Raw genomic sequence first — 26,431 nt, forward strand, 5'->3', positions numbered from 1 at the left:
TGTCAACGCATGTAACCTTAAGTTTCATGAAAAAAAAAGTTTGATCGAATTATCCGAATAACTTATAAAAGAAATAGTTTTTGCAATTTTGGATATCTAAATAATATGATATCTAATAACGAATTCGTATCCGACTTTCAAAACGACGACGGTAGTATAAACTAAACATTTAAAAATATTTTGTTTATTGCTATATTCAGTAATGTTCAAATTATGTCGCCTACACTTAGTACCATTGATTGCCTTCACATCTTGTTTCAGTTATAAATTTTAAATTTAAGTTGTATGAACTACTTTAACCTGCTTATTACTTTTATTAGATCACCATGTTTAATCAGTGTTTTCTTTATCCTTTGCCTTGGATTACTGTGATGTGAATAAAGACTTAGTTAAACTTATTTCTCCAAGATGGTAGCTGCACAGAGGACCGAGTTTTAAAAAACTGTTTAATTTGGATCTACGATACAAATCTCATCTTCTTAGGTTGCACAGCTCTACCTGCATTTTAGACACCAGCAATGCATATTCAGTGGAACTTTAGATTTTCCAAGTGCCATCAATATCAACAGACAGTGGATGAGAGATTAGCTCTATAACTAAACGGATTTCATAAAATTTTCCCTAAATTTCATAAAATTTGCATAAAAAATGCCCTTTCCACAACCGCATTACCAACCGGTGGCAATAAACATGTGAGGGCATAAATCGACAAGTCTTTGAATGCAGGATGCTGAACCACACCAAACCAAAATGCTTCACTGTCATCTACTGATATCCCATTTTTCCGTTGACATTGGAAGATCCACACAAAAAGTTGAAAAGATCCAGAACTGGATTGAGATCCACAATTTGAACACCACCGCTATATTGTATTATTATGTTAAATGCTGCATGATTGCTAAGATGTATTTGTTTATGGATCAAGAAAATCACGTTTTCACCAAAATTGTAACAAAAACACTAAACAATCAAACATCAAACAGTTTAATGATGTGACTTCTGTGTCAAACGTGAACTTAATAATTACAAAATGGTCTATAGAATTCCTTGTCGCTCTATAACTGGTATTGTACCAACAGTACCTACCGGTACTCTTTTTCAATTTTGGGATCATATTTAGGCCTACTGTACGACGGCACACATTATTACTCAACTTATCTTAACTATACATTATGCAAGTAAAACACGATCGGTATTGTTTTCAAAGTCTTAACCTGAAATCAAATCCAGACCTACCAGCACCAGAATGGTAATCGATAACTACTTGCTGTTTACTAAGCTGGTTTAATTTCATTTGAAGTTACAGCTTTGAAAAGTCAACTTGATTAGAACCTTTCGATTGTGGCAAAATTTCTCTGGCTGTGAGATAAACACGAGACCGGCCAGGAGCTACTTTTGTAAAAGGTTTCAAGCCAGTTTCTGCATCAACGTACTCCGACAGGTTGATAGTTTTCAGTACTTTTGAGCCTTGTTTCAACTCGTGATTTACTAAAAAGTCTGCTGTTGGTGTTCCAATCATATACTTACAACCACGTTTACGGCAAAGATCGATAAGTAACTTTCCTATTACATTCACCAATTTTAAACCTCTGTAATCTTTGTGAATTGTTGCCATTCCAGGGCAGAAAAGCCTGTCTACTTTTAAAATGTCGAATATCCTTTTTTCAAGTTCTTGAAACAACCGTATTATCATTATCATCTTTGTAGACAAAACCATATTCTGTTTAAAAGTTTCAACATCAGGGTCCACTTTTGAGATACCTGCTTGAGCGATTGTGTTCAAACAACAACCTACGAGTCTGTTTGTCGCTTTTTCAAAGACACCAATTGACATATTTTCCTTAAGTTTTAACTTTGCTCGAAATATATCAATTTTTATTGCTTCTTCCAAATCTTTTCCAAATACTTTTGTCATCTCTTCCGAATAGTGATACGAGATGAGATGGACAAGACTTTCTTCATCTTTAGTTGTAAGAAATCTGAAGATAAAACGCTCATCCAGCGACATAGGAGCAGATGCTTTATTCAACTTTTGCAATTTGCTGAGTCTGCAAAGATTGATTAAAAAATATTAAAGGGCAGCCAGAAAAATGACAAAAAATATATGCAGAATATTGGTAAATAATAATAATAGCGAGAGAATTATGAACAAAAATATATTTTCGTGGACATGGTTTGACAGAAACAACAAGTGTTGAAAATTGTAGCTTATATTTTTATATTCCAACAGGCATAGACCTTTGTTATTTTCCAATCGTAAAGCTCAGGCTAGTCTATGTAGGTAATTCGATTTAAGAAGCCAAACCAGTCAAGTCAAGATCGAGTCAACTCCGCCCAGTTAGCTCTGTGATTACGTGCTCGCCTAACGGTCACGCGTCACTAATTCGGCTCTCAGGGTGTGTGCTTGAGCAGTACAATTCAGGACTGCTCTCCATTCAGCGGCTTTTAGTGAATGAAATAATTCCCCGGCAACAACATTTCAACAATGGAAAACTTCACTCTGCCAATCTCCGTAACCCGCCGTGAGTCAATAGCATCTTCAAGTATGCCAAACTACCAAGAATAACCTATCAAGGCTTTGTCATTCCGTGGATAAAAAGTCAAAAATCAACCAAACCAAAATTAACAGTATAACCCAACTGGCGGACCGCGGTCCGAATCCAGACCTTCTGGGTGTTGAAGGTGGACCTCGGGCTTCTGGAAGAATAACCTTATTGCCACATTTTAGGGCCTCTTTAAACAGATTTCCATTAGGGAAAAGCAATTTTTTGTGATTATCCAAGGAACTGGGGGCTTCGCCCCCAGCCCCCCAGCGCTTTTCCGTCTTCTCTGATATGCGATCATACAGCTACACTGCAAAGAAACACAACACATTTTTTTCCTTTGTTATTTCTTTGTTTGTGTCAGACAAAAATCCAAGATGTGTTACACACTACCTGAAAAGTGTTTCGGTGCTCGTACTGGTTGTTTAATTTTTGTAGTTGCATATGAAATATTCACCAGACCGCAAAAATATTCAACTTGTCAAAATGGACCTTTGCTAACATTAGTTGAGCAGCCCTGGTATAGCCTAAAACACTATACATGAAGTTCATCATTCTATCGTTGTGACTATTTCTTCATTGCACTACTTTTTGGTGTTTACGTCTAAGTATCAGGTATTCCTAACTGACAGAATCAAGCTGATCCAAGCATTGGATGTCTTCATTTACTTTGTTCCTTTTGCTATGATATGTCTGCACTGATTGCCACAGAAAGATGGGATAGCAGTCAAAGCAGCATTTAACTTTAGGTAATCATTAACAGAATAGTTTATTACAGAACAACTGCTTTTCGTTGCTCACCAAGAGCTCTGTCATATAATAAGTCACTTGCAATTGCATAACATTAAGGTGAAAAGTTGAAGAGAAAGTTTATTCGAAACCTAATTGTTCAAAATGGCAACTGTTGAAATGTGAGCAAGGTCTTTTACAAACCTCTTTGAAGGTGTACCATGGCCACGTGGAGAAGCGGCCTGATTTGTCACATTTTGCAGATTTTGATTACAGCTACTGCAAGTGTTTGACTGACATTTTCTGAAATTTTTTTACTTTTTGCTGTCTCCTTATGATATAAAAGATTTTGTTGCCTTGGGGAAGCAATAGCAAATGGGAAAATGTAAGTTAAAAATCGCTGAATCAGACTGTTATTGAAAAATTAACAGTCTGACTAAAATCTTCGAAATCAAATTTTCTTTGTTTTTCAACGTCTGAGGATGTTAAAACCTATTGTGTCATCTGAGAAAAACAGTAAAGAAAGCGTAAAAATATAATTTTTAGAAAAATTTATTTAAACATTTGCCCAAAGTTAGCAAAATCTGGAAATTTCTGCAAAATGTGAGAAATCAGGCCGTATCTTTAGGTAGCATTGGGTGTAGGCCTACTTTGGGTAAGAAAATTTCGGAACAAGTTATCCAAATGGCCTATACAGGGCCTTGAGGTAATGTATTGGGCCCGGTACTAATGAAATTCTAGAGCCCCAAACCAATAGATTTCCAAGAAAATCGCACTGTATCTAAAAATACGCTGTGGTTTCTTCATGTTTTGCTGTTCACTTGAAAGGATTCGGGTCCCCTAAAAATATCCAGACTCCAGGTTCAAAGGCACCCTTTGGATATCCCTGTCAAAGCTACTGGACTATACAATGCGCGTTAATATTTAAAAAATGTGTTGAAGATGTGCCGCGAGTCCAGAATAGGAGCTGATAGCAGCACCCTTCAAACACAACATGCCTGAATGACCATCGTGTAGCGCAGTGGTTCCCAACCGGGGTGCCGCGGCACCCTGGGGTGCCAATTGTAATGCTCAAGGGTGCCGCGAGATATTGCAATACTGTGGCCCATTCTTCATTTTAACTTTAACCCGTTAAGTGTGGAATTTATTTATTTATTCTAACTCTAATCCACGGTAAGCCTTTGTTTTCTCGCCCAGGAAAAACAGCGTGAAACAGATTTTGACTCGTTGCTGTTTTTTCCATAAAAACGTTTAAAACGCATCATCATTGCCAGGTTTCATGATTTTATTTTGCGTTTTACGGTGCACAAAGTCAGATTGCAGTGATGGATTATCGGCTTGTGTGACCCAGCACGCTTATAAAATTTTACGATTGTTTGGGAACCATTATAAAATAGAAACTTTTGCGTGGGGGATACCTGCTCATACAAACACGATAGCCTACATAGCTAATCGAGAAAAGGCTAAGTTATGGTTGAGTTGTTCTTTATACTTATGAATATATTTTGTGAATTGCTTTGCGATTACAATTGGGTCTCCAAAGTAGTGGATTTTCCGTACAAACGAACATTAAAACTAAAAAACAAGAACGACTGCTTATACAGTAGTCGAGGAAGAAATGTGGGTGGCTTTGTCGAATGTGCCTCGAGATATTAAGGGACTTTGTGCAAGAAGTCAAGCCCAAATTTCACACTAACTTTTAAATAAATACATTTATTTACCCGCGCTATACTGTACAACTCATTCTGTGTTATTTCATACAGTTATTTGAAATACAGAAATCTCATAAAATTAACCCAGTTTTGCCAGGGTGCCGCAAACTATTTATCTCTTTGATAGGGTGCCGCAAGGTCAAAAAGGTTGGGAACCACTGGTGTAGCGTATTTGCAAGGTTCTGTAAAGTCGTGTGGTCATTACATGTTTAGGGATAGCAATTCATCTTTATCTTACAATTACAACGCAACAGTTATGTTTAGTTTAGTCTTTGACGACCGAAATAAGATTTGATGTTAGATGTTGCTGGAACTGCTGCCTCCTTAGCGTTTATAGGAATCTGCTTCATCCAGTCTTGGTTCAGATTCACGGCTTAATCCAATCTGTGGTTTATTTTTCATTTCTCAATACTTCCAACCAGATGAAGAATGTTGTTTTATTTAACTGGTAGAAAATGTAAATCTAGTAAAAAAAATTTTGGTTCAAATATCATTGATATGCACTTGAGTAGTGGAGCAAAAATTATGCATTTAACACCAGGCTCAAATAATTATCAACTAGGCCTAGTAATGTTATTGATTACAACTTTAAATTTGATGATGATTAACCGTTTTTTTACAAAATCAGCTTAAAAACAAGAGGCGATAAAAATAGTTATGTGTTGTAAAGTTCGTGGAACAATTATGAATTCCACAGTAGGATATCTCATTATGTTTACAATGATATTATCATTATGATTATTACATTGTTTGACACGATTTTACGCCGTAGCAAATTAGAAAATATCACCACAGCACAAGAGCATGTTTAAAATGAAAACCATACTTTAAGTTGAAAGCTGAGCAAGCTGATAAGTATGGTGGTGAATTCCTCGAAATACATCAGAAAATATTTTGAACAAATTCTATTTGAAAAATTAACCCTTTGACAGAGATACAGTAAGATTGTTTTATTACTACAGTTTAAAAAAATCTTATTTTCTGTGTATGCGCCTTGGACTTCAGGTCTTAGTCCACTCCGATAGCTCAGTTGGTTATCCAGTGACTTCGTGAACTAAGAAACTTCAAGATCAAGCGGCGCTGGTTCGACTCTGGGAGTGTGTGCTTGAACATCGCATTATAAGAACTGCTCTCTATTCAGCGGCACCTGATGGATGGAATAATTCCCCAGCAACAACACTTCAACAATCGGAAGCTTCACTCTGTCAATCTCGGTGACCGGGCCTGCGTCTGTGGTTCAAAGCCTCTACAAGTATGCGAAACTGCCAAGAGCTCTCAAAGGAGCTTGTCCATTCCGAGGATTAAGACTAAACCAATGATTTGAGATGCTTTGTATTTGCAACTACTTACGAGCAGAGTAAAATGTTCACGGCAATGCTGATCTGTCTTTAATTCAAGTTGAATATTATTGCACGTCATTTTTTCAAAAACATTTTACAACTACTTTGAAGTGGTCTTTTCAATCTTACTGTATCTGTGTCAAAGGTTTAATTTTTCAAATAGAATTTGTTCAAAATATTTTCTGATGTATTTCGAGGAATTCACCACCATACTTATCAGACTATAGTCTCAGCTTTCAACTTAAAGTATGGTTTTCATTTTAAATATGCTCTTGTGCTCTGGTAATATCTTCTAATTTGCTGCGTCCTAAAATCGTATCAAACATTGTAATAATCATAATGATAATATCATTGTAAACATAATGAGATATCCTACTGTGGAATGCATAATTGTTCCACGAACTTTACAACACATAACTATTTTTATCGCCTCTTGTTTTTAAGCTGATTTTGTAAAAGAACGGTTAATCATCACCAAATTTAAAGTTGAAATCAATAACATTACTAGGCCTAGTTGATAATTATTTGAGCCTGGTGTTAAATGCATAATTTTTGCTCCACTACTCAAGTGCATATCAATGATATTTAAACCAAAATTTCTTTACTAGATTTATATTTTCTACCAGTTAATTAAAACAATCTTCTTCATCTGGTTGGAAGTATGGAGAAATGAAATATAAACAACAGATTGGATTAAGCCGTGAATCTGAACCAAGACTGGATGAAGCAGATTCCTATAAACGCTAAGGAGGCAGCAGTTCCAGCAACATCTAACATCAAATCTTATTTTTGGTGGTCAAAAACTAAACTAAACATAACTGTTGCGTTGTTATTGTAAGATAAAGATGAATTGCTATCCCTAAACATGTAATGACCACACGACTTTACCGGACCTAGCAAATAGGCTACACGATGGTAAGTTTATTCAGGCATGTTGTGTTTGAAGGATGTTGCTATCAGTTCCCATTCTGGACTCGCGGCAGATCTTCAACGCATTTTTTAAATATTAACGCATATTGTAGTCCTGTAGCGTTGACAGGGGTGTCCAAGCAGTTATTTTGGACCAGATCTCTGGATATTTTTAGGGGACCCGAACCTTTTCAAGTGACCAGCAAATAAGGAGGAAACCACAGCGTATTTTTTGGATACATTGCAATTTTCTTAGAAATCTATTGATTTGGGGCCGGATAACTTGTTCCAAAACTTTTTTAAGTACACCTTCAAAGAGGTAGGTAAAAGACCTTGCTGATATTGCAACAGTTTCCGTTTTGAACGACAATTAAGTTTCGAATAAACGTTCTCTTTAATGTTATTGGCTACAATGCAAGTGACTCAATATATGACAGAGCTCTTGGTGAGCAACGAAAAGCAGTTGTTCTGTAATAAACTATTCTGTTAATGATTACCTAAAGTTAAATGCTGCTTTGACTGCTATCCCATCTTTCTGTGGCAATCAGTGCAGACATGTCATAGCAAAAGGAACAAAGTAAATGAAGACATCCAATGCCTGGATCAGCTTGTTTCTGTCAGTTAGGAATACCTGATACTTAGACTTTACAACAAAAAGTAGTGCAATGAAGAAATAGTCACAACGATAGAATGATGAATTTCATGTATAGTGTTTTATACTGTTAATTTTGGCTTGGTTGGTTTTTGAATTTTTATCCACGGAATGACAAAGCCTTGATAGGTTATTCCTGGAATAGTTTGACATACTTGAAGATGCTATTGACGCAGGACGGGTTACGGAGATTGGCAGAGTAAAGTTTTCAATTGTTGAAGTGTTGTTGCCGGGAAATTATTCCATGCACTAAATTCCGCTAAATGGAGAGCAGTCCTGAACTGTGTTGCTCAAGCGCACACCCCGAGAGTCGAACCAGCGCCGCGTGATCTTGAGCTGGGCGCGTAACCACGGAGCTATCGGGCGGAGTTGACTTGATCTTGACTTGACTGGTTTGACTTCATCTTGAATCGAAATACCTACATAGACTAGTATGAGCTTTACGATTGGAAAATAACAAAGGTCTATGCCTGTTGGAATATAAAAATATAAGTTACAATTTTCAACAGTTGTTGTTTCTGTCAAACCATGTCCACGAAAACATATTTTTGTTCATAATTCTCTCGCTATTATTATTATTTACCAATATTTTGCATATATTTTTTGTCATTTTTCTGGCTGCCCTTTAATATTTTTTAATCAATCTTTGCAGACTCAGCAAATTGCAAAAGTTGAATAAAGCATCTGCTCCTATGTCGCTGGATGAGCGTTTTATCTTCAGATTTCTTACAACTAAAGATGAAGAAAGTCTTGTCCATCTCATCTCGTATCACTATTCGGAAGAGATGACAAAAGTATTTGGAAAAGATTTGGAAGAAGCAATAAAAATTGATATATTTCGAGCAAAGTTAAAACTTAAGGAAAATATGTCAATTGGTGTCTTTGAAAAAGCGACAAACAGACTCGTAGGTTGTTGTTTGAACACAATCGTTCAAGCAGGTATCTCAAAAGTGGACCAAGACGTTGAAACTTTTAAACAGAATATGGTTTTGTCTACAAAGATGATAATGATAAGACGGTTGTTTCAAGAACTTGAAAAAAGAATATTCGACATTCTAAAAGTAGACAAATTTTTTCTACCAGGAATGGTAACAATTCACAAAGATTACAGAGGTTTAAAATTGGTGAATGTAATAGAAAAGTTACTCGTTGATCTTTGCCGTAAACGTGGTTGCAAGTATATGATTGGAACTCCAACAGCAGATTTTTTAGTGAATCACGAGTTGAAACAAGGCTCAAAAGTGCTGAAAACTATCAACCTATCGGAGTACGTTGATGCAGAAACTGGCTTGAAACCTTTCACAAAAGTAGCTCCTGGCCGGTCTCGTGTTTATCTCACAGCCAGAGAAATTTCGCCACAGTCGAAAGGTTCTAATCAAGTTGACTTTTCAAAGCTGTAACTTCAAATAAAATTAAACCAGCTCAGTGAACAAATGGTTATCGCTTTCGATTGTGGTGCTGGTAGGTCTGGATTTGATTTCAGGTTTAAGACTTTGAAAACAATACCAATCGTGTTCTTGCTTGCATAATGTAGTTAAGACAAGTTGAGTAATAATGTGGGCGTAGTGAGACTACACTAAATATGATCCCAAAATTGAAAAAGAGTACCGGTAGATTACTGTTGCTGCAAGACTACCAGTTATAGAGCGACAATAAATTCTATAGACTATTTTGTAATTATTAAGTTCACGTTTGACACAGAAGTCACATATCATTAAACTGTTTGATGTTTAATTGTTTAGTGTTTTTAGATTGTCTTTTTATTTCTGAAGATGCGCATTTTGGTCGCTGTCATTGTAATGGCTTTTGTAAAGTGTCTGATATCGTAATTGATGTAGCAATGCAATTTGTTTATACATCACTGAACTAATTAACCGAAAGAAAACCTGATGCATTTTTAAGATGGGTAAAGATTGTTTTCAAAACAAGTGCAAACATCCTGCAAAACCTGCTGTGGGCTACTTAAAATGGTTATTGGTTAGGTAAAAGCAACAAAATGTTCACTTTACCGTCACTTTCGTAGCGCATAAAATTCAGAAAAATAATTTTTGACAAATAGGCCTGCTGATTGTAGAACATCCGTATCATAATTGCGTGTCTTGGTGAGATTATTCGATTATTATTATTAAGATTATTCAGTGATATTATTATTGTCGCAATTGGCTTGACCTTTTGCGGCCCAATTCATTTGAATTTATTTTCTTGGTAAAAAAATTTTTTTTTTTGGTTAGGCCTATATGTTTTTTATAATGCTATTACATATTAATAAAAAGCTTTAGTAGAGAGTTTGCTTTGTTGAACCATAGACAAACAAAACAAGGTAGCCTAACCTTTGCGGTTTAACATAATGTAGGTTATTATAGGCCTACACAAAAAAATATATAACATAATAACTCAAACGTTTTCGACACGTACGTGTGTCCTCATCAGGAAATACTAAATCTGCAATATAGCCTACATAAAATGAAAATTGTAAGATAAATTTGACTTTGCACTGTAACTGTAACGACACTCTGGACTGAAAAGCACAAACTGAACAAGCGATACAAGAATAAGTACGAGTAAATTAGACGGCGGAAACAGATCACATGAAATGTAAATTACAGGCATCACGGCCTACTAGAACACGGCCAAATAAACCTATCATCTTCCCATTTCCAAAAGTAAGTAAAATGAGAAATATTTGCATCTAGACATATTTTTGGCTTGTTTTTCCAGAGATTAGATATGTATGTTAAGCACAACTTATGCAATAATAATGTAAAATATGTAAAATTTTCCAACTACATCCTGGAGGTAGTCTCATCATACAGTCGTTAGGTTTTTTGTATAGCAGGATCTTTCGCCAATAGCCAAAGTTTACTTGCAAAATTAAACTTGGTGGAAAACAAAACGAACTAAAATTTAAACTAGCACATCAAATGAACCGCTTACAACATAGAATTCACAAAAAATTCTTGATATTTTAAATGGAACATGCAATTGCACCAAAAGCGGCACACCAAACGATACTACCTCTAGGATGCAGTTGGAAAATCTTACATATTTTACATTGTTATTGCATAAGTTGTGCCTGTGATTTTTTTTTATGTTCCCTAGCGTCTTTTATTGCCGTTGTGAAATTTGTGTTTGTAAGAAATTTAAAACGCTGGCTAGAATTTGGGCGTTTCCTTAGAATTTGTACCATCTATTAGGGTTTGATATACTATACATAGGCTATACGTAGCTTTACGTCGTTTCAGCGTTGTGTATTGCTTGGAGCATTCTAATCACACTGAGCTTCCTTAAAATCAACCGCTCAGTGTTAAACAAAAAGTCAGTATCAGTAGGTATGGTTTTGGTATTGTGCTCGACTGCTCGGAAACCTACCCCTGAAGTGTAATAGGTTTTTTTTAGGCCAACAAATTTTCATTTTGGTCTCTTTTGATATCCGATGATAAAAAAAACCTAGCAAGAAGTTTTTGTCAGTCAATGGAGTGGTGCGTTATTTTAGCCAGTTCACCACGGACTCTTTTCATGGAAGTGGCGGTATCAGTTTAGTTATGGTTGTTGCTTAGTTTTTATGTTCTGAATCAATTCTATTCGTAATCAAGGCATTGTTTGACTGCAAAGTTTTCCATCTGGAAGCTCGTTCCTTTCCTTGCAATAATCTCATACTAAGGGATACACTACAGTACAGTATTAACATTTTCTACATGTGCGCTAGAATGCGCTGGAAATTACATTCTCGCAACAATATGTTTGTGCTATGCAATAACGTCAGGGTTAGAAATGTTTCTATTTCCAACCTTAACCTTTAATAAGGATCCGGTACTGCGGGACCATCTAACGACACTAAATTGTTTCAACTGCATACCGCCTTTCTTAAAGCTTGACCATTTATTAGCGTTATGATGTCACCATTGAGGGTGTGAAGTCACTAACACACAGCGGGAACATTTCTCAACTATGAAGACACATGTTTTCCCCTCGGATGTCAGCTAAAAAGTTTCATGTGCAAGCGCGGGTGGATAAAAAAAAGTTTGAAATACAAACGCGAGTGGAGAAATGCTGGCCGGCAATCAAAAATGGCCTTCCGGCGCGGTTATTTCGGAGGCTATTTAACAAATTCTTGCGGTCATGCCCCACGGGAGCTTAGAGGCCTGATATAATATGGCGTTTTAAAATATAGCTTTTAGTTGGTTATAACTATGGAAGCTGGCTAATTTTGACATTTTTTAATCGAATTAATGTTTTTGTTTTTTTGCAATAACATCAAAATGTACTTATACTTATATATCAACATCAATTAAGTTTTTAACAAAGACAGAGTTTTACTATTTTGACTAGAATGCTACTCGATCTAAAATTTACGAGTAGATTACTTACCAGTTATGAGGAAAAATGTGTTATTGATCTTGTAACAAATCATTATTCTGAAGTGAACAAAGAATTGTTCGGAATAAATATACAGGAAGCCAAAAAAGCTGACACATTTCGTGCAAAAGAAAGGCTTAAGCAAAACATATCAGTTGGTATTTTTGAAAAGGCCACAAACAAATTCATTGCCTGCCGTTTAAATATTGTTGTTACATCAAATGACGACCTATCCACTGATAAGCCTTCTCTTCAAGATGACTTTGCAATATCTCAAAGAATGGTAATTGTGAGTCGGTTTTTTAAACATCTTCAAGAAGGAATATTCAAGCAATTGGAAGTCGACAAATTTTTTTGTCCAGGAATGTTAACAGTTCATAAAGATTTTCGAAGATTAAAGTTCGCAGTACAGCTCGGAATCTTAAATAACGATCAGTGTCGTAAGCTCGGTTGTGAGTCTTCAGTTGGAATGCCTACAGCGGATTTTCTTATAAATCGTGCAGCAAGATATAATACAAAAGTCCTGAAGACTATAAAAGTATCGGAGTATGTTGATGCAAAAACTGGCTTGAAGCCATTTCAGAATGTTGTTCCTGGGAAATCCTATGCTTATCTCACAGCGAGAAAAATTTCACCACATCTCTTTAATGAAGATTTATTATCAAAGTTGTGAATGTTACAAAATCGGATTTTACCTTATAATGCATAGTAGCCTACGCCGTATGAGATTATGTTTCTTATGCCTATGAAATATCATTTTACCTCGGTTAGATGGATAACGAGTGGTTTCTTATGCCCACCCCCAAAAAGCGACTGTGTAACAATACATACGAAACAAAACCTATCAACTTCCAGTCCATCTGGACTTTACCTTGATGAGCATGTGGGTAGGATGACAAGAAAGAAATGGAATTGTTAACAAAAGTTCATCTTCAAATTTTTGGAAAATTTTCTGCCCATAAAGGATGCTAATTTGAGTTGCTTAGAAAAGTGTTAAATCGTATGCAGTTACTAGTATTTCAAGCATGTGCTACGGTAACAACTTGATATTCTAATCATTCAACGCAATTTATTTTTTGTTGAAACTTTTGTTTATCAAATATGTATGCACCTTATCTGCATTTGATAGGTTATATGTGTTGTAAATTTTAACAACATGTGCAATTTATTTTACTCCCGCTGATTTATTTGCATGTAGGCTTATGATTATTTTAGCTTTGGCAGCAGTGTTAAATTGTATAATTGAATCCATGCACTTAAAAAAAACTTAAGTCTGCATTTCGTTTTGTTGTTTTGTGTGCATGACTTACTTCTCAGTTGTGGTCGTATTGGTTTGATATGGTTTTGAATCTTTATCTTCGCACTGACAAAGCCTTGATAGGTTATTCCTGGTAGTTTCGCATACTTGTAGAGGCTCTTGATGCAGAGCCGGTTACCGAGATTGGCAGAGTGAAGTTTTCTGATTGTTGAAGTGGTGTTGTCGGTATTCCCTTCACTAGAATGAAGAGCAGTCCTGAAAGTGCGTTACTCAAGCGCACACCCCGAGAGTCGAACCAGCGCCGCGTGATCTTGAGCCAGGCGCGTAACCACTGAGCTAACGGGGCGGTATTTGCACTCCAGAAATGAAATAGAAACTAAAGTTCAGTTGAACAAAGATTGCAGTTTACTGAAGAGTTTCCTATGCTGTAGCCTATGTTCTCAGCCATTTTCATAAAGGTGAACAGGCCTACAAGCTCCTTTATTTTTCCGGCGACCAAGCTTGGCCTGCCAGAGCTACTTCTCTGCAGCCAAATAGTTCTAGCGCTAGGCAGTTAAACAAAACTCTTGAAAATTTGTGTTTTTAAAGATTAGTTAATTAATAGGCCTATTGTGCTTTTGCGTTCACTCAGGTAAAAACAATGCAAACAGGGCCCTCAAACAAATTTTCAGTTGTATTTAAATACACTATTTCACAAGTAGATGTTAAGAGCTATAGTACACTTGTTCGAGTTGTTACAGGTGGACGCTCAGACTTTTTGCGAAAATTATCAGTAATACTTTTCGTTGGCGTGTGCACGACTAGTCTGTGAATTGCGTTGTTAAAGCACGAGAGTCGAACCAGCGCCGATTTATATTGAAATTTCTTCGTGCACAGTGTCAGGTGCTAAAAAACGATCGTGTGAAGTGGCCACCAAAGTAATGAAGTTGCCGCCATGTTTGTGAGCCCATTCTAGTGCACTTTGGCTCACTTCCAGGTTGTAACTTGCAAGAGAAGGTGCGCTACCAGTACCACGAGCATTTTTCATATGTAGACTAAATCAAAATAAGGCGTGATCAGCACGAGATGCAAGCTACCCAAGACAATAGGCTACAAATATGAATAAACATTTGCTACAAGCTAATACCGGAGCTGTTGTCGGTTGACAATAAATGCCCAATCGTGTTACAGTATGTGCATTTATTCAAACCAGAAGTATTAAAAAAAGCTTGATAACTTTTCTTTACAACGGAGTACTGAGAAGAGATAAAATCTATAGAATATAAAAAGTTTATACAATTTTCTTAAGTTTATGCTCTTTCTTTGCTGATAAAATCCTGTAACTTTTTCCAGATCGCCATCAACAATGTTCGGCTTGTTTGTTTTAGTCTGGAAATAATATAATGGACTGGTGTTGCTATGTTCTTGAAGTCTTTCAAGAATCTTTTCATGGTGCTAAAATACAAATCAAATAAAAATTACAAACAAAATACATGGCCTACTGTAGGTTAAAATATTGTGTGTTAACGGCATACAGTGACGTATTCTCTGTGAATGCAAGGCATGCCAGGCGCAAACATTCGAAAAAAAGTAGTGTCCTTATATAGACTACACTGCCAAAACTCTAACAAAAATTTAACGCCCCTATCGCTGCCAAAAAGTAACGGCGCTACTGCCCGCCTCTGTTTGTTTGTACGGTTTTGGCAAAAGCTACTTATAAAACACAACGGCTATTATTTTTTAGTCTAGTCTTTGCATAGTTGCTTACCCGTATAAAAGGGACTGTAGCAATCGATCCCTCCAGACTGCAATGTAACGGCAAAAAAATTTGGATTGCATTTGCATTGGCATTCCAACTGCGACACGCAATCACAAAGTGCGTTCCGACCACACGGTGGAGAGCAAGAACCTGCAGGTTTTGCGAAACAATTGTTTATTGACATGGGCTATTTATTTTTACCAACATTAGGAGTAGGTTGAGTCAAATGAAAAACTAAAAACTTAACTGGAAATGGAAACACTTCAGTTTTTTTTAAAAAGCTTTTAAGAAGCTTAATGCAAATTCCAGGTTGCTTATAAACGAATGCACGAAATCAAACCAAATTCTGAAGAAATCTGCTTTGGTATCATGCACGTTATAACGTCCGCGTTTTGTCGCTTCTACTTTTTTCTAGACCTCTGCTATGTGGCATATATTGTTTTTTTCGTTGTAATGGTCAGAAAAAAAAAAAAAAAAAACTGAACTGAAACCAGTTTATGCAGTAAAGATGAGAAATATCCTCAGACACCTTCAGAGAAGTAGCCTCAGTCTCAACTGTAATAAATCAAAACAGCTCATTGTCAAGTTGTTCTGTAGGTTCAGACAGAGTTCAGACAAATATAGTAAGACGTTTTTTTGTAATCAAACAACAATACATCAATGTCCACTTACGTTCTATCAACGTAGATGCGATGCAACTATATTCGTCCACCTTCGAATAACCTTCGTCACATTGGCATGAATATTTCTGAGCTTGGACGTCATATTTGCAGTAACTGTTGCTTCCACACGTTGGAATACACGGAGAAAAGTTTGACTCTGCAGACAACCGGGTTAAGAGTTATAAGACAAGATACTATTGTTTTTGTATGATTATAATTTTAACCATAAACACTCTCTATCCAAGTTATAATATATTTCTAAATTTACCAAGGTCATTCTTACGATTCTCCGAGAAATTATGTAAATTTAAAATAATTATTGAATAAATTGATAAAAATTAATGATAGTAAAAATAATTGAAATTTACGAAAATTAGCCTACTGGACGTTTTTGAAACTGGCACCTGATGATATTGTAGTTGCTAAAGGTAAAAACGCATTGTTTGAAAGGCATTGTTGCCCATTCGATTGCAACGAGAACCCTTCCTTGCATTTGCACTCAAACCGAAACTTCTCAAAACTGTAAGTACAGAAGTTGTTTTGATTGCAGGGAGGCGAGCACAACGCCTCGTTAGAAAGATCTGAAATGGTAAAACGATTATTTGATGTTACGCAGTCGTAAGTTCCTTTGTTTTATTGTAAAAATTCAGAGTTTAACAACAAATTTAGTTTTCATTAGAAAAAAATTGTGTTTTTGTTTCGATCTTGTTTATTATTATTAATTCTCTAAGTCTAAAGCAATCGAAGAAACAGAAACAAAAAACTGAAAAGGAGCATTAGCCTATTCACTGAGGTCAGAGATATAGCCACGGGAGGCTGAGGTTGCAATTGTCCTACCAAAATTGTGTCTTGCCTTCTCCACCAAAAAAATAGATTTTTTTTATTATTACAATGTTTTAAAACAGTTGTAATGATATTAAATGACATTTGTGCTCCAACAATTGCTACGTTACTGGTTTTACTAACGATCCCATCGTCACTGATTTCTTCGGCTGCTTACCTGTTGTTGAGGGATCAGTCACACAACCGGTTGGGGTTCCTGTAGTTTGCATCACGTATCCAGAATTGCATTTGCATTGATGACGTTGGTTTTGAACGTTAAAATGGCAATAACCGTTGATGGGATCGCATGGAGGAAAGCACGTGTTTGAATACGACGGGTCTAACAGATGAAAACATTAATAAGATTAGTAAAAATGTGATATCTTTCATATATTAACATAACTAACAGATATCCTTGTTTCTTTGTGTCGTCGTCGTCGTGTGAGTGGTTTTATCCAATAAAACGTTTGAAGAATTTATAACCTGTGCACTTGTCCAGAATATCCTTGATATAACTGAGGTATTGCTGAATCATACTTACAGCGTGGTGGCGACAAAGGGTAGCATGTCCTGCCGTTTCCAGTATATCCCGAATTACATTGACAATATGGCCTGTTTGATTGTCCAATAAATGGCAGGCATGTTGCCTGTGAGTGACAAGACTCCAGACATGAATTGTCGTTGATGTTTCCTTGGCACAAAACCAGAAACTATTTCAACAATCATGACTTAAACACATAACTGCTTGCAAACACTATTTTTTTATATCCAGCCTATCATGTATAGTATTAGATAGCCTATTCGTAGTTTAGTTGATTCATTTAAATAGCTGCAAAGTTGTTGCGCAAGTAGGCCTAACCATTTTTTTTCTGAGATACGATAGAAATACAGCGTTCAAAATAAAAACAAATTCATACCTAATCTGAATCGGTTCAAAGCTAAATTCATAAACAAGTTTCGGTAATTTTCTTCTAAAATTTTTTCCTGATTCCGTAACCGATACAAAGAAAGGGGTTGTGAAGTTTCAGGTAATTACCGGTAGTTATATATCAACTTAAACCCTAAAAATATTCGCTTACCTGAATCATAGTAACAGTTATACCCATCCCCGGTATAATAGAGCTTGCATCTGCATCTATGACGTTGCTGTGTGATGTCATATGAGCAGATCGCGTTGCTTCCGCATCGCTGGCCATTGCACAAGTCAAAGCCTGAAAAAATGCACCACATTGACACTAAGTCACTTTATTCATTATGTAATGTTCGCTACAGAAAAAAAACCTTAACATATGATCAAAGACTGTTCTGTTCCAAACCCAAAAACTGTCAGTAACCAAACTAAAACCTGAGTGAAAAATCTACTAAAGTCTAAAATGCAACTTTGGAGGAACAGCAAGTTATAGTTTTTCCAAAGTTGTTTCACCTTTTTTTCTATGCAAACACTAGCGTGTGTTATAGCGTAATTAAGTTGTTTTTTAAATCAAATTTTGCGCGGGACAATCATTGACCATCAACAACATATTTTTGGTGTTAACTCAATTTCCAAAAAATGTGATTTAAGTACTGTAGTTTTTAACCTCAACTTTTCGCATGTTAAATGGATGTTGATTACTGATCAAACTTTTATAAACAAAAAATAAGTTGCTAGTTGAAATTTCTACAGGTTTGAGCAATAGTTATTACAGATGCTTGTTACCTGGAAGACTGGTACTTAAGATAATTTCTTGTTGGCGGCAACTGTGGATTCCGTCACCTTGTAAAGGATAATTACAAACGCATCGAAAGGTACCGGATGTTGTTGTTGATTGTTGACAAGTTGCCATATTGTGGCATTGTTGATTGCAACGGTTGACTGCAGCTGTTGACGCAACACGTAACTTAAGCAAGTTAGTCATGTTTTACATTGATTTAACATCTAAATGATTCAATTGCTGTTTCGAAAATCCCAACAACGAAAGCAATTTTGCTGTGTTGTGAAATGCTTGTATTATCATGTTTAAAAAGAATTAACCTTTTTGATGCAGTAAGAAAAATGCGGTCTATTAGGAAAATTAACCGAGTAGATCAAGGCTCCAAGTTAATTTGATTAAGAAATATATAAATTAAATGTTTTCATTTTCCCTAAAACGTTCTCTTTATACACTGAAAGAAATAAATAGAGTTAAAAGTGCTTAAATTAAAATGCTAAATTCTTCGGTAAGACTTAGCTTGTTCAAAAGTTAATGTTTTATTAAACTCCGTATTAATGTCTTTTAGATTAAAAAAATGAAATAAAAAACAAAATGTGAATGTTCTAATCTAAAAATCAGGAAGCCTGCTTCCTTTAAAAGTAGGTTACGAGATCACGGCTTCATGGAAAACTTACTAACAGGCTAAACTTATACAAGGCATTCTTCAGAAAAAAAATCCTATGTGTAGTCAGTTACCTGTTGTGCAGCCACATCTTTGTGTGTACGCATTTCTTAAACAAAGCCTGTTTGCTGAGCAAGGTGGATAGCAATACCTGAGAGCTGTTAAGAAAATAAAGGTTAAAATTTGTTAGTATGTCTTAGTGCATGTTCGAAACGCAGCCAACATATCATTCCTTTTCAAATGTCTGCAGATGCAAGAAGCAAGAAAAAATGGAATGCTGTTATGTTTGAGACAATGTTCTTCAAAAGCGTTTATTAATGTAAATGCAAATGATGATATGAGCAATCCAAAGATATTTCTATTGTAAACCGCTGAGTCATGACTCAATTTGACTTAACTAAAGGAACAAATATGGTAGATGCATACTCTACATCTAAAATTGAACTCCAATCAATAGCGTGGTAATAAAATATTAAACAACTGTAGAAACTACAAGCAAGATCACTTTGTGCAACAACGCTGTGATAACGTCTACAAACATTGTTATTATTGCAAAGTATTCAACTCTGTTGATAAGATCAGTCAACAGTCGGTTTTAATTAAGCACAAGATCATTACCACGTAGTCGCTTTTTCCAAAAATTGAACTCGAAAGTATTACAGGAGAACTTCAGCAATCAGCATAATATGAAAAGTTTGAATTCAAAATCTTACGTGCTTCAATTACACTTTCTTTTCCACAAAAAATATAAAATTGCAAAGGATTGTGTCTTGTAGCTCAACACTTACGATCTGGATAAAATCCTTGAAGATTTCCACTAGGGTAGTAATTTGCGCAAGTGTGTGGTGTGATATCAAGGTTGCTGTTTGCATTCCCTCCATAAAGACTGAGATAAGTGAGCAAAGTTGAAAGCGAAGAGCCATTTCCATCGTTATTACAAAAGGAAAGAATGCTTAAAATCGTGTTGAGACTTTGTCCATTTCCAAGTACTCCATTTTGAATATACGGAAGCAATCTGTTATAAACTCTAGCCGGAAGACCGTTGTTGTAATTCGAAGAAAATCCACCAGGCGATAAATATGAAGAACTACCTTGTCCGGATAACGTATTGAAACTACCAGAATTTAAAGCCTGACTGTTTCTGTTTAACAAGCCTGCAAGTGCTACCAAACAAGTTGATGATATACTTCTATCCGAAAGTTGTTGCAGACGATTAACGATACCATTGCTGTTGCCGTATCTATGTGGTTGCGTGCTTGAAGTGATGTATCTCAAGCGGTGGAACAATGATCCTCTATTTGTGTAATCAGATTGGCATAATCCTATGAATGAAACAACGATGCTTAGTAAAAACATCTTCATCTTTTATTTGCAAGTTCATAGCAGATCTGACGACAAAATCCATGTTCAGCTGTTGATATACTCCTGGACGGTGCCTGTTTAAAATGTAAATACACTGATATAAAGTGTTCATTGCACATCACACCGAAGGCATGAAATAGAACCGCCAACAACAATTAAGGTAGATAATAATTCGTAGTTAGACAACATAAAATAGAATAATGAGATGTCATTTTCTCTTGGTACAATGGAGAAGTATGGAATTTAGGCAAGCGTCATCTTACTTATTGTGAAACAGTATAGCTTACCGTCCATTATACAGTTCAAAAACGGGATTGTGAGCATACTGAATATACCGCTTATTGGTGATTGGAGTATTTGCTTTTTAAGTTTTGCTATAACTGCGTAATCTAAGTATGGTAATTGAAACATTTAAACTTTGCAAACAGGGAACAAGTCCAGAACAGAACCGACTTTCATACAGTTAGCGTTTTAAAACGCTTACCATGCATCTTTGTGCATTTCCACTGCAGTCCCCGCAACACTGCTTCTTCTTTTCAACGTGACATTCGTTTTAACAATGCCACCATTTTTTACTCATTTGACAAAACAACCGCACCATTTTATGCTGATTCAAGTCCGCTATAGGCATTAAATCAATGTACAAAGTACGGCATTTTCTGGCTAGTGAAACACAGAAAGAAACTTCTATCATGATCCTGTTTTGATCATGCAAAAACGTTTTGCTCAATTAACTTAGAGTGATGACAACTATTCGTAAACACCTGGATTTATACTATAAGCTTCAACTCATCCATGAGTTTTTCTGAAAATTTTAGTCTGTCTAGGGCTAGGCCATTAATAAAATTTTGCAAGTGTTTTTCTGTCTTTAATTGTATGCTGTGCTCAGGGCCTCCAAGAGCCTTGCCGGGCCCCGGTGCAGATGTTGCTGCCGGGCCCCCCAGCGCGACATGTCGCGTGATATCTCACCAATCACAAGCAAAATTTGCGGTGCGCGTTCTTACAAAGGATAAATTAGGTTAAAGTATTAACACTCTATTATTTCACAAACAATGCACTACATATTGTAAATAGAAGTTTAAATTCACAGATACACACTAGTTATACACAAAGATAAAATGCTGTAAAATGCTAAAACACTACATAGTGTAAATATAGCCTCAATAGCCTTGTCAGATATGGAATTCTGCCCTAATTTGAGGAAAAGTTTATAGTTGTTGAAAACAAAAACTTGTATATATTTTGGATATTTTTTTTAGTCCTGGGCAAAGATCAAAACCCTAACCTTTCCTAACTCTAACCCTTCCTAACTCTGGCAACACCTGATTGTAACCATGGCAAACAAGTGGGTAAAACCAGCCATTTCGAAGATAAAAATTGCAATACTATCCGACATGGCTGACATAGCATTGCATATGCGTGCTTACAGCTTTACATTAACATACAATACCATTTCTGACCTTGAAATCTGCAGAGACTAGGGCAGCAAACTTACACTGTAAATGAAAAAGGTTCGTTTAGGGTTCTTTTAGGGTTCTTTTTTCAAGAAAAACCCTAAGCTTAGGGTTCTTTTAACAAAAAAGGTTCTTTATTGCAAAAAGAACCCTTTGCTTGCCAAAAGAACCCTAAGCCTAGGGTTCTTTTTCGGAACTTGTTTCGAAAAAGGTTCGTTTAGGGTTCTTTTTTCGAGAAAAACCCTAGGCTTAAGGTTCTTTTAACAAAAAAGGTTCTTTATTGCAAAAAGAACCCTTTGCTTGCCAAAAGAACCCTAAGCCTAGGGTTCTTTTTCGGAACTTGTTTCGAAAAAGGTTCGTTTAGGGTTCTTTTTTCGAGAAAAACCCTAGGCTTAGGGTTCTTTTAACAACAAAGGTTCTTTATTGCAAAAAGAACCCTTTGCTTGCCAAAAGAACCCTAAGCCTAGGGTTCTTTTTCGGAACTTGTTTCGAAAAAGGTTTGTTTAGGGTTCTTTTTTCGAGAAAAACCCTAGGCTTAGGGTTCTTTTAACAAAAAAGGTTCTTTATTGCAAAAAGAACCCTTTGCTTGCCAAAAGAACCCTAAGCCTAGGGTTCTTTTTCGGAACTTGTTTCGAAAAAGGTTCGTTTAGGGTTCTTTTTTCGAGAAAAACCCTAGGCTTAGGGTTCTTTTAACAACAAAGGTTCTTTATTGCAAAAAGAACCCTTTGCTTGCCAAAAGAACCCTAAGCCTAGGGTTCTTTTTCGGAACTTGTTTCGAAAAGAACCCTGCAGAAAGGTTCTTTTCGAAACGTTTTTTTTTTAACCTTTTTTTGAGATTCTTTTAGCAACAACACTGTAAAGGAAGAAGGCTCGAAAAAGAACCTATTAGGGAGCTACTGGGAATGGGGGTTTTTTTTAAGGAAAAAAAACCTTTGGGGGTTCTTGAAAGAACCAATACAGGGTTCTTTCAATAACTTTTTGAGGTACTATTATGAACATTCGATAAAATACCTTTCAGGTGTTTTCTTATTTAATACCTTTTTGAGGTACTATTATGAACCTTCCGAACGTTCGATAAAATACCTTTCAGGATTTTTTTCTTATTTAATACCTTTTTGAGGTACCAACCTTAGAAAACGAAAAACGATGAAGCATCTTTATTCTTTACATAGGACGATAAAAAAATACAGACCACAACAACTACAAAAATTACATAGGATGATCGATAGCGTTTAAAGAGCACAGAAAACATGCTTGTAACAACGAGATACCGGTACACGTTTTCTGATCTCCTAAAAATCTTCCGAGCATCCTGTATAATCACTGCCCATTACAATTTATTCACAAAACGCAATACCTTGTTTGTTACCTCCACATCTAAATGTAAAATGTGGGTAGAGAAAAAAGACAAGGTATGCTTAGTGGATTTGGGGTACTGGATGTTAAACACCCAGTAAGTACTCAACAGCACGGCCACAGCATCCACTAAATTATCCATGCCAATTACTTGACACCCGTCAACCATGACAGTGAAGCCATCTTCTTCTTCAAACTGTATAACCGGATATGTTGATTCTGATATTGGTGCATTACATTTTGGTAAAGGCAAGACTGTACAGTTTGTGCATGGACAATCCGATATTGATGCAGTAAGGTTTGATAAACGCAAAACTGTACAGCTGTGAAGAGAGAAGGCATATTGCGTGACCGACAATTCCAATTGACTGAACGAATGATGATGATGATTAAAACATAGTCTACAACATTTGTAAAATGAGATGAAACGACACACGATTTTTGATTTGGTTTTTGTTTGTGCTTTTAATATGCTTGATGTGCATTAATTTAGGCTACTTTAATGTGCGTGTTAGACAATTTCACTTGCGCTGTAACTTTTGAGCTTTCGATTTGTGACTGTCTTTGAAATTATGAAATATTGAAATAAGCAATTTTAGAACGAATGTAATACAAACCGATTTGCCAATTACGAATCCTTTTTTCTTTTGGCGATCAGTGCAAGAGAGTGCAAAACAATAAAGAACGCATGACGAAATAAAGGAACACAAGTAGGCAATACAAAAAACTAACGTAAAATTATCAAAACAACCTTGTGTTTTTATCGTTTTGTGTCGCTGTTCAGTCAAGCTTGAAGTCGTCGTTTAGAAAACTTTTTTTTCGTTTTCGTAAGCTGAAGGAAGCATTTGTGCGTCTCTTGACGTAATTTCTACTAGTTATCGTACGTTTACGGGTCAGACCAGTTTACCGGTCAAGCCAGTGTATGTGGTGACTACAACGCATTTCACAGTTTAGGATAGTTAGATTAGTGTATAGACATAGAGTCAAGACATCTGCTGCTGCATATATAAGATAGTATCAGTAATTATGCCAACTATCGAAGTGCAGAAATCAACTCGTGAAGATCTGTATGCTACAATTAGTTGGTAAGATACTGTTCTTTATATTATTAATTATGTCGTACTTTGGCGATATACTGGTTAAAAGTTTGTATTCTAAGGATCCTCTCACGTCAGATTAATGTTCTCGTCTGTTGTTTTGTGATTACGCAACGTGGTCTTCTTTATACAATAACAACAACTTTATACTTTGTAAAACAACAGTTAATCCTCTGTTTCTATTTACAATTTATAATATTGTCTTCAGAAACCATCGCATCAGGATACCGTCAACTGTCAATGTCTACTCTACTATAAACCTTATTACTGCAAACCTTGTATCTATGGTTGTGTGCGTGCTAATTGTTGTGTTTTACAGTTGGTTGGCGAGGTAGAAGATGCTTTCAACATTGAGCGTCATTTGAAACAATTGAGAGGGGAGATGGCGAAGGGGGAGAGCTGTCGCAACAACGGCTTGATTCGCGACCGAATGTTGTGCACTCGATCCACGTGTTTGCACAATGGGAACGAAATGTCGGTTGCGGATCTGCAAGCGAAATATCTGTCGTTGGGAACCGCTGTTTGGGTATGTTGAACATTACGTTCATTTTTATATATATACGGCACTATTTAAAGACTAAAGCCAGTGTGACGTACTGGTTAGTAAGGTGACTGGGATCTAGCTGACATCAGATATATCAGGCGACAACTATCAGGCGATCGCTGCTGGAACTTGTTAGCTCAGTGCAGTAAACTCACAGTATAAACACAGAAGCCTGATTAATTGACAAATATATTTCGCCTTTAAGCATTATTATCCAACTGACCCTGTGTTTATACTATGAGTTTTAATATATCCTATATAGTGACAGAAATCGTGGATGTATGTGAAGGTTAATTTGAGGTTTTTGTCTTTGCAGATGATCGAAGAAATGAACAGTCTGGTGCAAAAAGATTGTGTTGAACTGCTCTCAGAAACTAGCCACCACCGTTTTTATCAGGACGTTAAAAAGCAGAAATTGCCGGCGGACATTCTGAACTTAACAGGTAACATAACTAAACTTGCATTCTCATTATATCAAGTTAAGTTTAAACTATCTTTTTTTGCTTGAGGAGAAGGGTTTACAATTGACGTCACCCAGCTTTTCACCCCCTCCTCCAATATCAACTTTCATGTACCCTCCCCAGTTACCGCTTGACGTTGAACGCTCCCTAATTTGTAGTTCGTACAGTATGTATAGCAACTATTAATTAATACATAATAATAGATCATTTTTTAGAGAAGAACTAGTTTAATCCAAGCTGGCTATACTCACGGTACCGTCACTCTTTCATGAGAGTTATCATGGCTACATCACAACCAATGCTATAAGCATCAATTTTCAATGCATGCTTTGTTACGGAAATTGGTGGTTATAATTAAGTTAATTAAGAATGTAAAAGTTGATTAAGAACATTACTGATGTCCTGCATGGCGAGCCATCGCACTTGATTGATAATCGCTAAATGTGATACCAAGTAAAAGGCTCTTGGTTGTGTGTCTCCCACCCATTGTAGGCTATTTGTTTGGTGAAGTGAATGTTGCTCAATGCCCGCACTTGTGCTGGCCATCGAGTTGATATATAATATGCTCATTGTTTGTTATAGAATCCAGAATCAACATATCCGGTTATACAGTTTGAAGAAGAAGATGGCTTCACTGTCATGGTTGACGGGTGTCAAGTAATTGGCATGGATAATTTAGTGGATGCTGTGGCCGTGCTGATGAGTACTTACTGGGTGTTTAACATCCAGTACCCCAAATCCATTAAGCATACCTTGTCTTTTTTCTCTACCCACATTTTACATTTAGATGTGGAGGTAACAAGCAAGGTATTGCGTTTTGTAAATAAATTGTAATGGGCAGTGATTATACAGGATGCTCGGAAGGTATTTAGGAGATCAGAAAACGTGTACCGGTATCTCGTTGTTGCAAGTACGTTTTCTGCGCTCTTTAAAAGCTATCGATCATCCTATATAATTTTTGTAGTTGTTGTGGTCTGTATTTTTTTATCGTCCTATATGTAAAGAATAAAGATGCTTCACTGTTTTTCGTTTTCTTTACACTTGTTCATTTCTACAAAACACGATTTCTTGATAATCGTGTTTT

At 36.2% G+C, this 26,431-nt stretch overlaps 3 protein-coding genes across 3 annotated transcripts; 1 reads left to right on the top strand and 2 right to left on the bottom strand.

Moving 5' to 3' along the window:
* Positions 1-474: 474 nt before the first annotated feature.
* Positions 475-2,037, bottom strand: LOC145785813 (uncharacterized). Its single transcript, XM_082597523.1, has one exon. It carries the CDS (start codon positions 2,006-2,008, stop codon positions 1,301-1,303), a length of 708 nt encoding a protein of 235 aa, XP_082453649.1. The 5' UTR covers positions 2,009-2,037; the 3' UTR covers positions 475-1,300.
* A 12,755-nt stretch (positions 2,038-14,792) lies between these two features.
* On the bottom strand, positions 14,793-20,729 carry LOC145785258 (uncharacterized). The gene is made up of 11 exons (XM_082596939.1): positions 20,723-20,729; positions 19,862-20,395; positions 19,148-19,231; positions 18,418-18,579; positions 17,801-17,932; positions 17,263-17,412; positions 16,900-17,061; positions 16,304-16,480; positions 15,910-16,056; positions 15,247-15,387; positions 14,793-14,933 (listed from the first exon to the last, which is right to left on the bottom strand). Exons 1-11 carry the CDS (start codon positions 20,727-20,729, stop codon positions 14,926-14,928), a joined length of 1,704 nt encoding a protein of 567 aa, XP_082453065.1. The 3' UTR covers positions 14,793-14,925.
* Positions 20,730-24,203: 3,474 nt separating this feature from the next.
* Positions 24,204-26,162, top strand: LOC145785948 (uncharacterized). Its single transcript, XM_082597641.1, has 4 exons — positions 24,204-24,330; positions 24,662-24,868; positions 25,203-25,329; positions 25,930-26,162. Exons 2-4 carry the CDS (start codon positions 24,725-24,727, stop codon positions 25,962-25,964), a joined length of 306 nt encoding a protein of 101 aa, XP_082453767.1. The 5' UTR covers positions 24,204-24,330; positions 24,662-24,724; the 3' UTR covers positions 25,965-26,162.
* Positions 26,163-26,431: the final 269 nt, after the last annotated feature.

Source organism: Aplidium turbinatum, chromosome 16, assembly GCF_918807975.1.
Source record: "Aplidium turbinatum chromosome 16, kaAplTurb1.1, whole genome shotgun sequence".
In the NCBI taxonomy this organism is placed as follows: Eukaryota; Metazoa; Chordata; class Ascidiacea; order Aplousobranchia; family Polyclinidae; genus Aplidium; species Aplidium turbinatum.